The sequence below is a fragment of the Chrysemys picta genome, chromosome 15 (genome assembly GCF_011386835.1).
Source record: "Chrysemys picta bellii isolate R12L10 chromosome 15, ASM1138683v2, whole genome shotgun sequence".
Classification (NCBI taxonomy): domain Eukaryota; kingdom Metazoa; phylum Chordata; order Testudines; family Emydidae; genus Chrysemys; species Chrysemys picta.
Window position 1 is genome coordinate 19,096,569 of NC_088805.1, and position 13,823 is coordinate 19,110,391.

A 13,823-nucleotide genomic window follows, 5' to 3' on the forward strand; every position below is an offset into this window, starting at 1 on the left:
AAATGAATTGGAAAAGATTCAAATCTGTGCAAACTACTTGCCCATAGTCTGAATGCTACTGATCCAACAAGACGGAAACCTGAGGCAGGTACCGGATAAATCAGCTCTGTGTTGTTGACCCTACAATACTACAGAGGAATCGAAATGCCAAAAGCTATAAGCATTGAACACATATCTATCTTTTTCCTCATACAGGAAGATTCCAACCTATCCCAGGCATTTTTAAAGCCTAATTTTCACTGTAGCTCAATTATGAAAGCCCTTCAGCAAATTTTTAGGGCTTTTCCAATCAATGAAGACAGGGTGGGAAAATAAGAAAAATCCTTCATGGAAAAGGGATTCTGCTTAGTCTTTGGAACTTTTTATTAATTAAAAAGACATGTTTCTGTCTCTCATCCGCATGAATCCAAGGAACGTTTCTAATAGTTTTCAGCTCTTTTGCCATCTTATATTGTACATATTGCATCTGGTTTTACAGCTACATTGGCAAAATACCATTTACCTGGACAACTGAATCATTACCAAGATATATAGCAACCGCTAAAGAATATTTCCACAGTTAAAAAATCAGAGGAAATTATACATTTTAGGGAAATTCATCCCAGCTGTTTGAAGTGCAGGAAAGGTGAGCAAACCTTTGTAAATCCATCAGGCCTTCCTTCCCCGGCCACCCCAATCTAAAAGCCTTAAAATGCAAATGACTTTGTCCTTGGATGTGATCTTGATTGTAAAGATTTTGTTTTGTTTCTTTCCTCCCTACCAAAGACAGAAGGGATAGTGAGTGAGTCTTTAAACTCTCAGTTCTTAAGGCTGTTAATATTTCACATTGCCAGCAGGGAAAGGAATTAAAACTGCCAGCAGCTATCCAGATAGATTTAAAAATCCCCTTCCCTTCCTCCCTCCCTCCTTTTTTCTTTCTGCATCCCTTGGCTTCAGAGAATATTTTCCCCGCAAATTGGTTTTAAATTAAAGGAGGTGATGAAAGCAATGTGCCGTCTCAGCATTTTCCCAGGTGCACTTAATCTAATTTCATTAAGGAGATCAGGACAGATGATCGCTACAGTCGAAACATTAAGTCTGTCCATTTTTGTATAAAAAACCATTAAGTCTGTCAAAGTGTCGGCGGGTGGGCTGTTTATTATTGGAAATGAAGGCGCGCTTTGCTTCCCCAATAAACTGTCAGGAGCAGTAAACCACAAATTAAGTCAGCTGCTGCCAAAGATTTAGGCAAAGATCTCCAACTAATTTCGACACAGGTGTGAGAAAGGCCAGGGAAACAGAGCCCTTAAGTAGGTCTGTGAGGTTTGGGAACCATGTTTTTTGTGTATATTTGCTATGATTTTTGACAAACTTCAAGCCAATGCAATGCAAATATTGGGATGGGACATCATGGGGTATGGTAAAGCTGAATCATTGGCTCAATATGGTTTTAAACTTCCAGATGACAAATGGCTGTAAATTGGCATTGGGCACTGGTAAGCAGTGCAGAGCTTCAAATGCTGAGTTTACCACCAATTTTACCTACACTGCATCCTGCTCAGACCCATCATCTTATTCTTAAGCAGAAGTGAACTCATAAAAACTTCATTCAGCCATTTCTCCCTTTTAAATGTTTTTGCAACTGTCAATACACCGGGGAGTCACGATGCATGGGTAATAATAAAAATATCACACAAAATTAAAGGAAACCCAACAAAACAGAGAAAGTACAGCAAACTTCTTTAAAAGCACAGAAAAAAGAGTGAAGCTTTCAAATTGAGTTTTCAGGCATTACGAAGCTCAACGTAATCTATTTGTTCAGAAGGACATCTTGTTTCTAGTCAAAAAATGCAGTTTGGTAAAGAGAGTCAGGATATTATGAAATGTCATTAAAGTTCTTTACTTTTTAAGTTAAATTTTCTTTATAGTATATACAGAATAATTCATGATCCCTGATAGAGTGCATGATTGTTGCAATTCTATCAAGAGCTTTTTACTCATCTTGTAAACCACAAGGGAGCAGTTGAAACAGCATCTGACAAGCAGAATCTACCAGCCAACAGGTACGTTCATCCTGCATTTTGGTTCGGGGGAGTGGTGACACATGAATTCTCAATCCAGGAGAGGCAAATGTAACCTCTTGACTTCAACACTGACCCATGCACCAGTCCGGGCCCCGGAGTACAAGGGCTGATACAATAGAGTGCAATGACTCAGCTCTTTGTGCATTCCTAGTCTTTAAACTGCTCCAGTAGACAGAATGTAACACACCTAGAACTCATTTCTGGACAAAGTAATCAAGAAGCTAGAAAAAAAAGTATCAGAGGGGTAGCCGTGTTAGTCTGAATCTGTAAAAAGCAACAGAGGGTCCTGTGGCACCTTTGAGACTAACAAAGTCTCTGTTAGTCTCAAAGGTGCCACAGGACCCTCTGTTGCTTTTTAGAAAAAAAAGAAGTCTCCAGCATCTGTAACTTCTGTTTTTGTGAGATAAGGTTCTGTAGTTCTGACAGCCTCACCTGGACTCGTGTGAAATGCACTTCGCAGTCTGGAGCTTTCTGGTTATTTGTGCCCCAGAATATTTTTAATGGGAAGCCAAAGAACTGAGGATGCATCAGACATTGGACAAAGGAAGACCCGCGTGGAGAATGAAAGCTTAAGACGCAGTCAGTCAACCTGAACAGAGGGTTAGGTTTGGGTCTGGGAACTGACAGAGATTTGGATGGGTATTTACATTGCCCATCCCTTTTGCTATTAAACATTTTCAGCTGATTATGGAGGGGCACCGATGAGCTACAAAGTGAGTTCTCCATCCAGTGTTCCTTCAGTCCAGTGATGCTGAACATCAATGACAGAGTGGAAATTAATGGGGGAAATGGGGAAAAAAACATTCACAAAGGTTTATCTGATTACATGTTGGGAATATTTTTGCTCCAAGAAGCATTTCAAAAATGACCTTTGCAAGACTCTTACATCATCCATACTTGTACTAGCTCTCTATGTACTGTGTACATCTGAAGACTTTGGGCAGTGCTGACATTGTACACTATTTGGAGCAAGGACTGTAAGCTGTCATATATTTATAAGGTGCTGAACGCATTGTCAGTGCCCAGTAAATAACAGGAGCAGAGTGAAGTAGAATTTGAAGAACTAAATTATGGTGTGTGAATAAGGTCTAACAAATGGGCTACAAAGGAGCCTGAAGCAAACTTACTGTGCTTTTGCAAAGAGCACTGTGAAAACACCATTTTGGCAACTCCACCAATGCTCTTTGTAATTTTCACTTCAAGCTCAGATATTACTTACTTGAAGCTCTCCTACCAGAGCTAGAATACAAAACTGAATTGCAGCATAAACACACAGCGAACATTTAATTAACTTGGAAACACAATGTCATTTTTTCTATGTCTTATTTAGCACCACATTAAATGAAGAAATGCCTGATATCTAACCCTTGATTTGGAGAGCTTGCTTATACCCAGGGTCCATACAATTAAACTGACAACCCATAATTTTACACACAGCAGACAGAAGCCCAAGAATGAAAGAACATGAACGCTGAATTACTTCGAAAGAAAGAAATCGGCTTTTTTAAAAAAAAAAACACGGTCGTGAACATTGTTATTAAAAAAAAATCAGAACAACATTTTGGTGTAATGAGCAGAGCTTACTCATTCCCTTGTTTTATGCAACTTGACTTTTGGCTTTCTGCAGAACGCCGTTTAACAGAGCACATTACCAAGCTGCTAGCCACTTTTCATAGTGATGCTAAAGCAGGTAAGAGACAATAAGTGGAACTGTTGATGGTTTATATTACTCTATTATGTTAATGTTCACTAAAGTATGCCATAAGCTCTCTCATTACATGTGTATAAACCAATTCTCTGTGGTGTTATTCCTGTGTTAAATGCTATAACTACATAAATCTTGAATTAATGGAGACTTTATAGTTCCTGAAAATGAAGGGTAATTGCTATCTGTTAATGCTGTTGTTGCTATTAAAGGAGTATATATTTTCTGTAACAATGTTTATGGACCATGAGCCTCACATAGCAGCTACTGCACAGTTTGGAACATAGTGTAAAACCGTTACCAGACAAACTCCCCTCCTCTTCCCGCAACATCCCCTCCCCCCAAAAAGGTGATATACTCTCCACAGCTACCACAAACTACCCTGTAATTCTCCTAACAATGGCAGAGTCCAAATCCATGCCCTTCAGTGAACATAAGGCAGAAGTAATGGGTTTCATGTTACCGTCTCTGGGAATGCATGGTTGGCAGAGCTCTTAGTTTGTCTCAGTGGTAGAAAAGCTCAGTTTATTGTTTCATTTAAAAAAACCCAAAAAACAGTTCTTAGAAAGGATGGAAAGTGGGTGCAAGAAAGTATCTTCCCGTTCGCTTCCCTGGAGAGTTCTGTGGTGAAACAGAAGCTTGAGGCAACGGTTGGTGGAAATTCGCAGCACTCTCCCTCAGAAAGTGCAAGGGGCAGATTAGTTCTTGGCTTGATTAGTATACCTACCTGAAGTCTCTGTGCTTTTAAAAACAGCAGAGTCATCATTTGAAGCACTGTCACAATCTGCCATCAGACTGCACCTCATGCAACTATAAATATCACTCTTCCGTTCTGGTTCATCTTCTTTATAATTAACTGTGCTCTAACTTGATTACCCTATGCCACTGCCCTCTAGAGTACTGGATGTGACTGCATAAAAGTATAAACTATGAAGTGTCTGCTTATAGCTACTAATACAGGGAAGAAAAATTACAAATGTTGCTCTAACATACGCATTTTTAAAATGTTGGGTGCTGTAACAACCTATATATCTATGGGCTAAATAAATAAGGGATAAGCAATAGGCAGTGGATAGAATATGGAACTGGGAGTCGGAAGACTTGAGTTTTATTCCCAGCTGATGCCACGGACTCTGTGTAATTGTGGACAATTTCTCCCCCCTCCCATTTCCCCACCAATAAAATGGGATTGCAGCTGCTACTAACCCACCTTAGTGAAGTGATTTGAGATCTACAAATGAAAAATGCTATGTAAGCGCAAAGTATTTTATTATTAAATGCTGCCCTGCATTTAATTAGCGCTCAAAGGGTATGTGTGTATGTATTATATATAAAGATGGCACAGAGAGCTTCTTGCTGAGCAAGCAGCAAGATAGGATCTCTCTGTAGCACTTTAAAATGCTAAGAAAGGTGCAGAGTCCATACCTCTTATCCCTTAGAGAGTGTGGTGTGTGGGCTAGAGCATATGTCTAGCCCTACAACTGGCTGCAAAGGGCAGGAAATGTTATTAGAGGGCATACTTTGCTAATGTTCTGAGGAGTAGAAATACTCCCCAAGTCCCCAGTGTAATCTCTCAGGCTACAATAAGGAATTCTTTGTTGAGGCCACTCAGGCCAGCATTTTGATAGCTCCTTGTTGCATCAGCCAGGGCAGGATTAAGATCTATACCCAACAGTTGTCCACTTATGTATAACATCAGATGTAAACAGAGCCTGATTCTCCATGTGCTCCATGAATTTAGTGGGAATTCCACATGAAGGGCATTTGCACTATAAGGCCCATTGGAAAGACTGAAATCCCTCCACTTCAGCCATAATGGTGCTGATACTTATGTGCTACATGCACGTGTCTTTGCGGACACAAAAGGCAACTTTACTTAATGCCAGAGACCCACTTAATGAAACTGATGTCTTGCCTCATGTCTTTACAGATCAGAGAAGAGAGATAAAAAAAGACAATTGCTCTCTCTCCCTTTTTGGTACAGAAAGTACTTTGATTAGGTAGGATTTACTAAAAGGAGGGGGTAGTTGGAACATGTATGAGACTGGATGGTCCAATTACAGATATATATGAAATGCTATAATAATGGTATGGGATGCTACAATGGTCTTTCATTTGCTGTAAAGGACAGTAAGTTACCAGCCAAACACAATGCCGCTTCCTCTAAAGGTAACCTCAGATCCCACATTCTGAAAGCTAATCAATGTTGTTCAGATTTCAATTTCTTCACTACAAGGTGAAGTCAAACCTAATCTAACAAACGTCAGTCTCAGGCTAGCTGGGTCTACCAGTGTAATTTAGATAATCATTAATAGCATAGCTGTATAATAAAACTACATGTCACTTACAACTTCATCTGAGGTTTGACTGGCAGATCTTTTAAACTGTTTTCTAAATGATTGCCTTTACTTTCTTTGATTGGGCAGTATAAGAAATGTTTTAACCCTTTGGTACCCAAGCTTTGGGGGAGTAAATTCAACCTGTTTCTCTGCCAAAAACCACCCTCTGTTGTTATTTATCCTTATATGGAAGACAGCCTTAGAAACATATGCTGCAAAAACAAAATGTTTGCTGAAAATGTCCACTGTATGTTTCAATCAAGAGCCATGATTAAAATATTCCTCTTTGTTTAAGATTTTTTGCCAAAATGTATCTGTTGTTTCATTCAGGGAAAATTAGATATTTGAGTGGACTTTTAAAAGAATACAATGAAAAAATGAAGGACAGCAGACATTTTCCTGGTTTTAAACCCATGCCAAAAAACAAACAAACAACCCTCATAAAATTTAGTTAGCATTAGCTTTCAATGCTGCATCTTGAATTCACTTCTTCCTATGGTTACAGGCAGTTGTGCTGCCAAACAGGATATGGAACTTCAGAACTCAGCCTTTACATTTGTAATGCTGACCCAGTGGAATCTGTGCATGTTGTTGGTTCTCATGCATGGATATAAGGGACTGGCAAAACAAAGAATAGAACAGGTTTGATGAAGGCTTAACCTGAGACTAATATCTGCTAAAACAGATGGCTATGGGGACGCTGAATATTTTAAATGCTTGATGTTCAAAAGCATGTTGCAGTTGCTGCTTCCAGTAGGGGTTGTCTGTTTTCATTGCAAAGGTGATGGTCAAGCACAAGAATGAAGGTCAAGGGGATGAAACAAGAAGTCCCTGTACATATACCAAAACATATTCCTATAGCCTCTCACTGTCTAACATCTGTATCAAACAAAAAGGTCAGAAAAATCATTGCTGCGTGATAAATATGCATGCAACATGACAAAATACTCCCTGACAGTTACCTATCCTCACAGACAGTGCAGTACCAGTTGTCCATCTTCTCAACCCATTACAAAACTGACATGTTCAAAGGTTATTATAAATAAAATATTGGCTCTAGAGGAGTCATCAGGGAAGTCTTTCTCCAACACAAAAAGATAGTGCCAACACAGTGGCTTGCATCCTACTAAACCCTGGCACATTAATCAAGAAGGGGTATTGTGTTAGCAACAGAAAGCTCGGCTGCATGTCTAAGCTTAGGGCAAAGGCTGAGACTATCATCTTGTGAAGCGGATACAAGTTACTGATATTTCTAAATTTGACATGAAGGCTAAAGGAAAATATTATGTTATTGTTAGATTCATTTTTATTTTTCTCGTAGGGGAATTTCCAAGCTAGTGAAGCATATGGAAAAAGGGAATTCAGTCTTACCTTATCGTCAATATCACTCTCGCTGTCACACTGCAGATTAGAGAAAGAGAGAGAGAAAAGGCTTCATGAAATATCTGTATATAAATGAAACTCCTGCATCATCATCTACAATCTTTCAGGTGGCTGCTTAATAGATATTTCAATGAACAGAGAGTACACTTTCATTGTATGCATTTTACATTGCCAACATAAATAAAAAATGCAAAGAAATAGCAATTTCCTCTTTTTTTAATAAAAATACAATGTGCTCATAGTTGAATTAGATGTTCACACACAAAGTGGGCTTTAATCAAATGAGACAATCAGCTATGTGTTGCAATAACCACTGGATGTCACATGGATATTTCAACACAAATCTTGCCCTCTTTTCATCCAAAACTCTGGAAATGTATAGACACAGCTGTGGATGCCTCTAGTTTGATAAGCACTTTGTCATTTAATGAGGAAACTGTGAAGGTGGCAACAATTTCTAAATCAGATTAGTGGCACCCATAATGGTAATTTAAAATATATATATAATAAATTATTTTAAATAGTGTAGCTTAAAATGAGATTGCGAACCCAAGTCGAAAAGTGTTTATTTAAGGAGTTACAGAGTGAACTCTTTTACCGTTTCTGAAAAGGGAATATTTCATTTTCATTGCACAAGTGATGGCAAGATAACTTGAGCTCTGAATGTTTAGGGGTGTATGGATTTCATTGGCCACAGGTCAGAAAGATTTACGTTTGCAAGATAGAAATAAACCCACACAGAGTGGAAATGTCTAGCTGTTGTGGGGCTTCTGGTTCCACTGGAATTTTAGTTCACCATGCATGGATATTGCAGCGCACATTTGCAAATGGAGGTTAGGATGGGAATCCATGTTGTGAAACGCTTTATTGGGGCTCAACAAGCTCAGACCATGCACCACAAGTATGGAAACTGGCGGTGAGAAATTTGCACATTTGTATTACCGAAGAAAGAAAAGGAAACCTTTTCTTAGGTCATCTAGTCCCCATCTTCTAATCTCCAGAGAGGGAGTATTGTTTCTTACTGTAGAACAGTTTAATTGGAACGTTGTGAAACCGTCATGCAGTTATGCTGTGACACTCTTGCCTTTCTGTGGTTTGCCTTAGAAATTACATAGAAATCTCTCCTTCCTTTTGGCATATGAAGTGGTCATCCCCAAGTGCCAGAAGGATCTTATGACTTTGTATTCTTTGATAAGTACAAAGCACAGAATGAACTTTGGCATTCGTCGGTCATGATTCTATAGTTAAGATTGCCCCGGGTTTCCACTCTAAAGCTTATTCTCACCTAACTTTTTGCAGTAATAATATTCCCATCTAAAAATTTATGTAGATCATGGATGGGGGAGAGGGGTGGGGAGCAGTCAATTTTTTGGCTGTTATTTCATCAAACATTTTCAAATGCTTCAAAAGTCTTTAAAAAATGACATGCCCCACCCCTTCTTCAAATTGTAACGGCCTCTTCTGGTTTTCAGCCTCCTTTCACTGACAAATGCCACAGTTTTAAAACAATGCTGTGACACTCTTGCCTCTAAAAAAGAGCCACCGTGGCTTAACAACCATGTAAAAGAAGCAGTGAGAGATAAAAAGACTTCCTTTAAAAAGTGGAAGTCAAATCCTAGTGAGGCAAATAGAAAGGAGCATAAACGCTGCCAAATTAAGTGCAAGAATGTAATAAGAAAAGCCAAAGAGGAGTCTGAAGAATGGCTAGCCAAAAACTCCAAAGGTAATAACAAAATGTTTTTTAAGTACATCAGAACCAGGAAGCCTGCTAAACAACCAGTGGGGCCCCTTGATGATCGAGATACAAAAGGAGCGCTTAAAGACGATAAAGTCATTGCAGAGAAACTAAATGGATTCTTTGCTTCAGTCTTCACGGCTGAGGATGTTAGGGAGATTCCCAAACCTGAGCTGGCTTTTGTAGGTGACAAATCTGAGGAACTGTCATGGATTGAAGTGTCACGAGAGGAGGTTTTGGAATTAATTGATAAACGTAACATTAACAAGTCACCGGGACCAGATGGCATTCACCCAAGAGTTCTGAAAGAACTCAAATGTGAAGTTGCGGAACTGTTAACTAAGGTTTGTAACCTGTCCTTTAAATCAGCTTCTGTACCCAATAACTGGAAGTTAGCTAATGTAACGCCAATATTTAAAAAGGGCTCTAGAGGTGATCCTGGCAATTACAGACCGGTAAGTCTAACGTCTGTACCGGGCAAATTAGTCGAAACAATAGTTAAGAATAAAATTGTCCGACACATAGAAAAATATAAACTGTTGAGCAATAGTCAACATGGTTTCTGTAAAGGGAAATCGTGTCTTACTAATCTATTAGAATTCTTTGAAGGGGTCAACAAACATGTGGACAAGGGGGATCCAGTGGACACAGTGTACTTAGATTTCCAGAAAGCCTTTGACAAGGTCCCTCACCAAAGGCTCTTATGTAAATTAAGCTGCCATGGGATAAAAGGGAAGGTCCTTTCATGGATTGAGAACTGGTTACAAGACAGGGAACAAAGGGTAGGAATTAATGGTAAATTCTCAGAATGGAGAGGGGTAACTAGTGGTGTTCCCCAAGGGTCAGTCCTCGGACCAATCCTATTCAACTTATTCATAAATGATCTGGAGAAAGGGGTAAACAGTGAGGCGGCAAAGTTTGCAGATGATATTAAACTGCTAAAGATAGTTAAGTCCAAAGCAGACTGTGAAGAACTTCAAAAAGATCTCACAAAACTAAGTGATTGGGCAACAAAATGGCAAATAGCAACAGAGGGTCCTGTGGCACCTTTGAGACTAACAGAAGTATTGGGAGCATAAGCTTTCGTGGGTAAGAACCTCACTTCTTCAGATGCAAGTACTTGCAAGTATCAGAGGGGTAGCCGTGTTAGTCTGAATCTGTAAAAAGCAACAAAGGGTCCTGTGGCACCTTTGAGACTAACAGAAGTATTGGGAGCATAAGCTTTCGTGGGTAAGAACCTCACTTCTTCAGATGCAAGTACGTCTCCCCTCACAGCCCACCATAAGTTTATGCAACCCTATTTTCACTTTTGAGCTCCTTTTACCTTTTTAAAAGAAAGAAAAGAAGGAAAATCACAACACATAAACTTTGTTAAACTTTCAGGTGCCCTTAAGGCTCAGTCATTCAGTTAACTGCAAAAAGACAGTTACCTTGTCAGTAACTGGTGTTCTTTGAGATGTGTTGCTCATGTCTATTCCACAGTAGGTGTGCGTGCTCGCCACGTGCACCAGTGCCGGAAGTTTTTCCCCTAGCAGTACCCGTATGGGGGAGCGCTCCCCTCGACTCCTGGAGTGGCGCCTGCCTGGCGTGGTATAAGGGGAGCTGCGCGCTCCCCCCACCCTCAGTTCCTTCTTGTCAGACAACTCCGGCAGCGGGGAAGGAGGGGGGGGATGTGGAATAGACATGAGCAACACATCTCGAAGAACACCAGTTACGGAAAAGGTAACTGTCTTTTCTTCCTCAAGTGATTGCTCATGTGTATTCCACAGTAGGTGATTCCAAGCTGTATCTGCTGGAGGTGGGTAAGAGTTCACAAGTTCTCAGGACGGAGTACCGCCCTGCCGAACCCAGCGTCATCCCTGGTTTGGGAGACTATCGCATAGTGCGAGGTGAACGTGTGAACTGAAGACCATGTAGCGTCCCTACAAATGTTCTGAATAGGGACGTGGGCCACAAAGGCAGCCGAAGAGGCCTGCGCCCGCGTCGAGTGTGCCCTAACAATAGGCGGTGGGGAAACACCCGCCAACTCGTAACAGGAGCGGATGCACAAAGTGATCCAGTTGGACAGCTGCTGAGTGGAAATTGGCTGGCCTCTCGCATGCTCAGCTCAGGCGACAAACAGCTGCGAGGACTTTCTGAATGGCTTGGTTCACTCGAGGTAGAAAGCCAGAGCCCGCCTCACATTGAGCATGTGGAGGCGGCGTTCCTTATTAGTCGCGTGAGGTTGGGGGCAAAGGACTGGTAGAAAAATGTCCTGACCCATATGGTAGGTGAAGACCACCTTCGGGAGGAACGCGGGGTGTGGGTGGAGCTGGACCTTGTCCTTATGAAACACCTTATACGGCGGCTCGGAGGTCAGAGCCCTGAGCTCCGAGATCCGCCTGGCCGACGCGATAGCAACCAGGAAGTCCACCTTCCATGAGAGGTGAGACCAGGAACACATGGCTAGCGGCTCAAATGGGGGCCCCGTAAGCCGAGCCAGCACCAGATTCAGGTCCCACTGCGGGACCAGGGGCTTACAATACGGGTAAAGCCATTCCAAACCCTTAAGGAACCATCCGGTCATAGCATGGGAGAACACCGTGTGTCCTTGCACCAGGGGATGGAAAGCTGATATGGCTGCCAAATGCACCTTGACCGACGAGGGCGCCAGGCCCTGGGCCCTCAGGCGGAGGAGGTAATTGAGGATAAGCTGAAAACTAAACTGACTACAGGTACTACTGAACGAACAGTTCTGGAGATAAGCTGCAGCAAGGCTGGAGCTAAGCAGTTCCAATGCACCTTCACTGGTGGCAAGAAGGAACTGAGGGTGGGGGGAGCATGCAGCTCCCCTTATACCGCGCCAGGCAGGCGCCACTCCAGCGGTCGTGGGGGGCGCTCCCCCCTACGGGTACTGCTAGGGGAAAAACTTCTGGCACAGGTGCATGTGGCGAGCACGCACACCTACTGTGGAATACACATGAGCAATCACTCGAAGAAGAAGAGCTAAATACATTTGTTCCATGTTATATACAGTGCACTCCATTTATAAGAATCACTGATATAAGAATCAACCACATATAGTGATCAAAACCACTTGAACAAAATCATTCCTAAACTAACTAAAATACACTGCTTGTAAGAATCAACTGCTTATAAGAATCAAATCATCCAGGACTAATGTGATTCTTATAAAAGGAGTACACTTGTATAAAGTAGCAAATATTTAATAATGGGCTCTTCAGTTTAGCAGAAAAAGGTACAACTTGATCCAATGACTGGAAGTTGAAGCTAGATAAATTTAGACTGGAAATAAGGTGTACATTTTCAACAGTAGGAGTAATTAACCATGGAAATAATTTACCAGCAGTCCTGGTGGATTCTCTATCACTGAGCATTTTTAAATCACATTGGATTTTCTCTAAAATATATGCTCTAGAATTATGTTTGGAAAGTTCTATGGCCTGTGTTATACAGGAGGTCAGACTATATAATCCCTTCTGGCCTTGGAATCTATGCAAGAATAAAGGATGTAAAATTCCTGTGATGCTGCGATAGCCATGCATGCCTAAACTGAAATTCTGCAAAGAGACAATCATAAAACTGCAACAAACTCCGAGATATGCAACCCTGTTCTCTTCAAGAGCTGTGCTTATAGAACCAAATGTCACAAGGTAGGCTGCACTACATTTGTACTTTGCATATCTTCCAACATCAGCTTATCAAATCACTACCACTGTCAGGGTGATCTTCAGAAACCACTGGAAGCCAATGCCTATTGGACAGCTCTTGTGCTACACATTAAGCACACCGTTAAATGTTTTCCTAGACGGAAGCCTAAATTCTCAGTGACAGAACCTTCGAAGATGCTGTTGCCTCCTACTTTGACCTTCTACTTTTCAGCATGTTTAAAACTTCACTAAAGAATAACTTTATGCAGACTGGTCCTTAGCAAATAATTTCCCACATGCCCTACTTTTCAACTTATGTTGCTAAGTTTCATGAAATGCGTGAAATAAACAAATAAATAGAAGGTGTTAGTGTCACTTCTGGAGACCTAGGGTTTCCACATCATGTTTGAAGGTCAAAAGACAACATCACTTTGTTACAGACTCTCATCCTCGTCCTAGCCCTCGTGGATGTTTGTTGACCTCAGAAAGACTCTCACAACAAAGCTGTGCACAATTGGCAGGTATCTGTTTTGGTGAGGCCCAGGCCTAAGACAGAAGGGGCACCACACCTCGTGATTAAAGTGCATTGGCAGCACACTATGTGTAGGCACCTGCCTGAACTTGAACTTGGCTCAACACAGTACTGACAAAGCAATAAATCATCAAAAAGCTTAAGAGAAAAAGAAAAGGGAGATAGAGTCAGAGCAGTAAGCTAATTATTGTCTCTATAAATACACTATTTAGGGAGACTGGATGATTTAGGGGATTTCATCTCCAACTGAGTGGTCAAAATCCAGCCTAAGTCAGTAGTGACCAAAAGCCAGTATCATCTAACAGCTGTTTGGAACTCAATATGAAATAGATTAGGTTAGTCCAGTTCCTATAGTGGAAGGGGTCCATGGCCCCAAACCACCATCATGGTTGAAACTACCACTTGTGGTCTCTCTG

The 13,823-nt window shown here is 41.1% G+C and overlaps 1 protein-coding gene across 21 annotated transcripts in view; it reads right to left on the reverse strand.

Annotated features, from left to right (window-relative positions):
• The window catches only part of FBRSL1 (fibrosin like 1), a 717,289-nt gene that overhangs the window by 196,397 nt on the left and 507,069 nt on the right, over positions 1-13,823 (reverse strand). For 20 of the 21 annotated variants that reach the window (XM_065568038.1, XM_065568033.1, XM_065568034.1 and 17 more), the window contains one exon: positions 7,479-7,508. The exons of the other annotated variant lie outside the window; for it this stretch is intronic. In XM_065568038.1, coding sequence (XP_065424110.1) covers positions 7,479-7,508 — 30 coding nt within the window. The remainder of the gene's footprint in view (positions 1-7,478; positions 7,509-13,823) is intronic. 21 annotated transcript variants of the gene reach the window in all.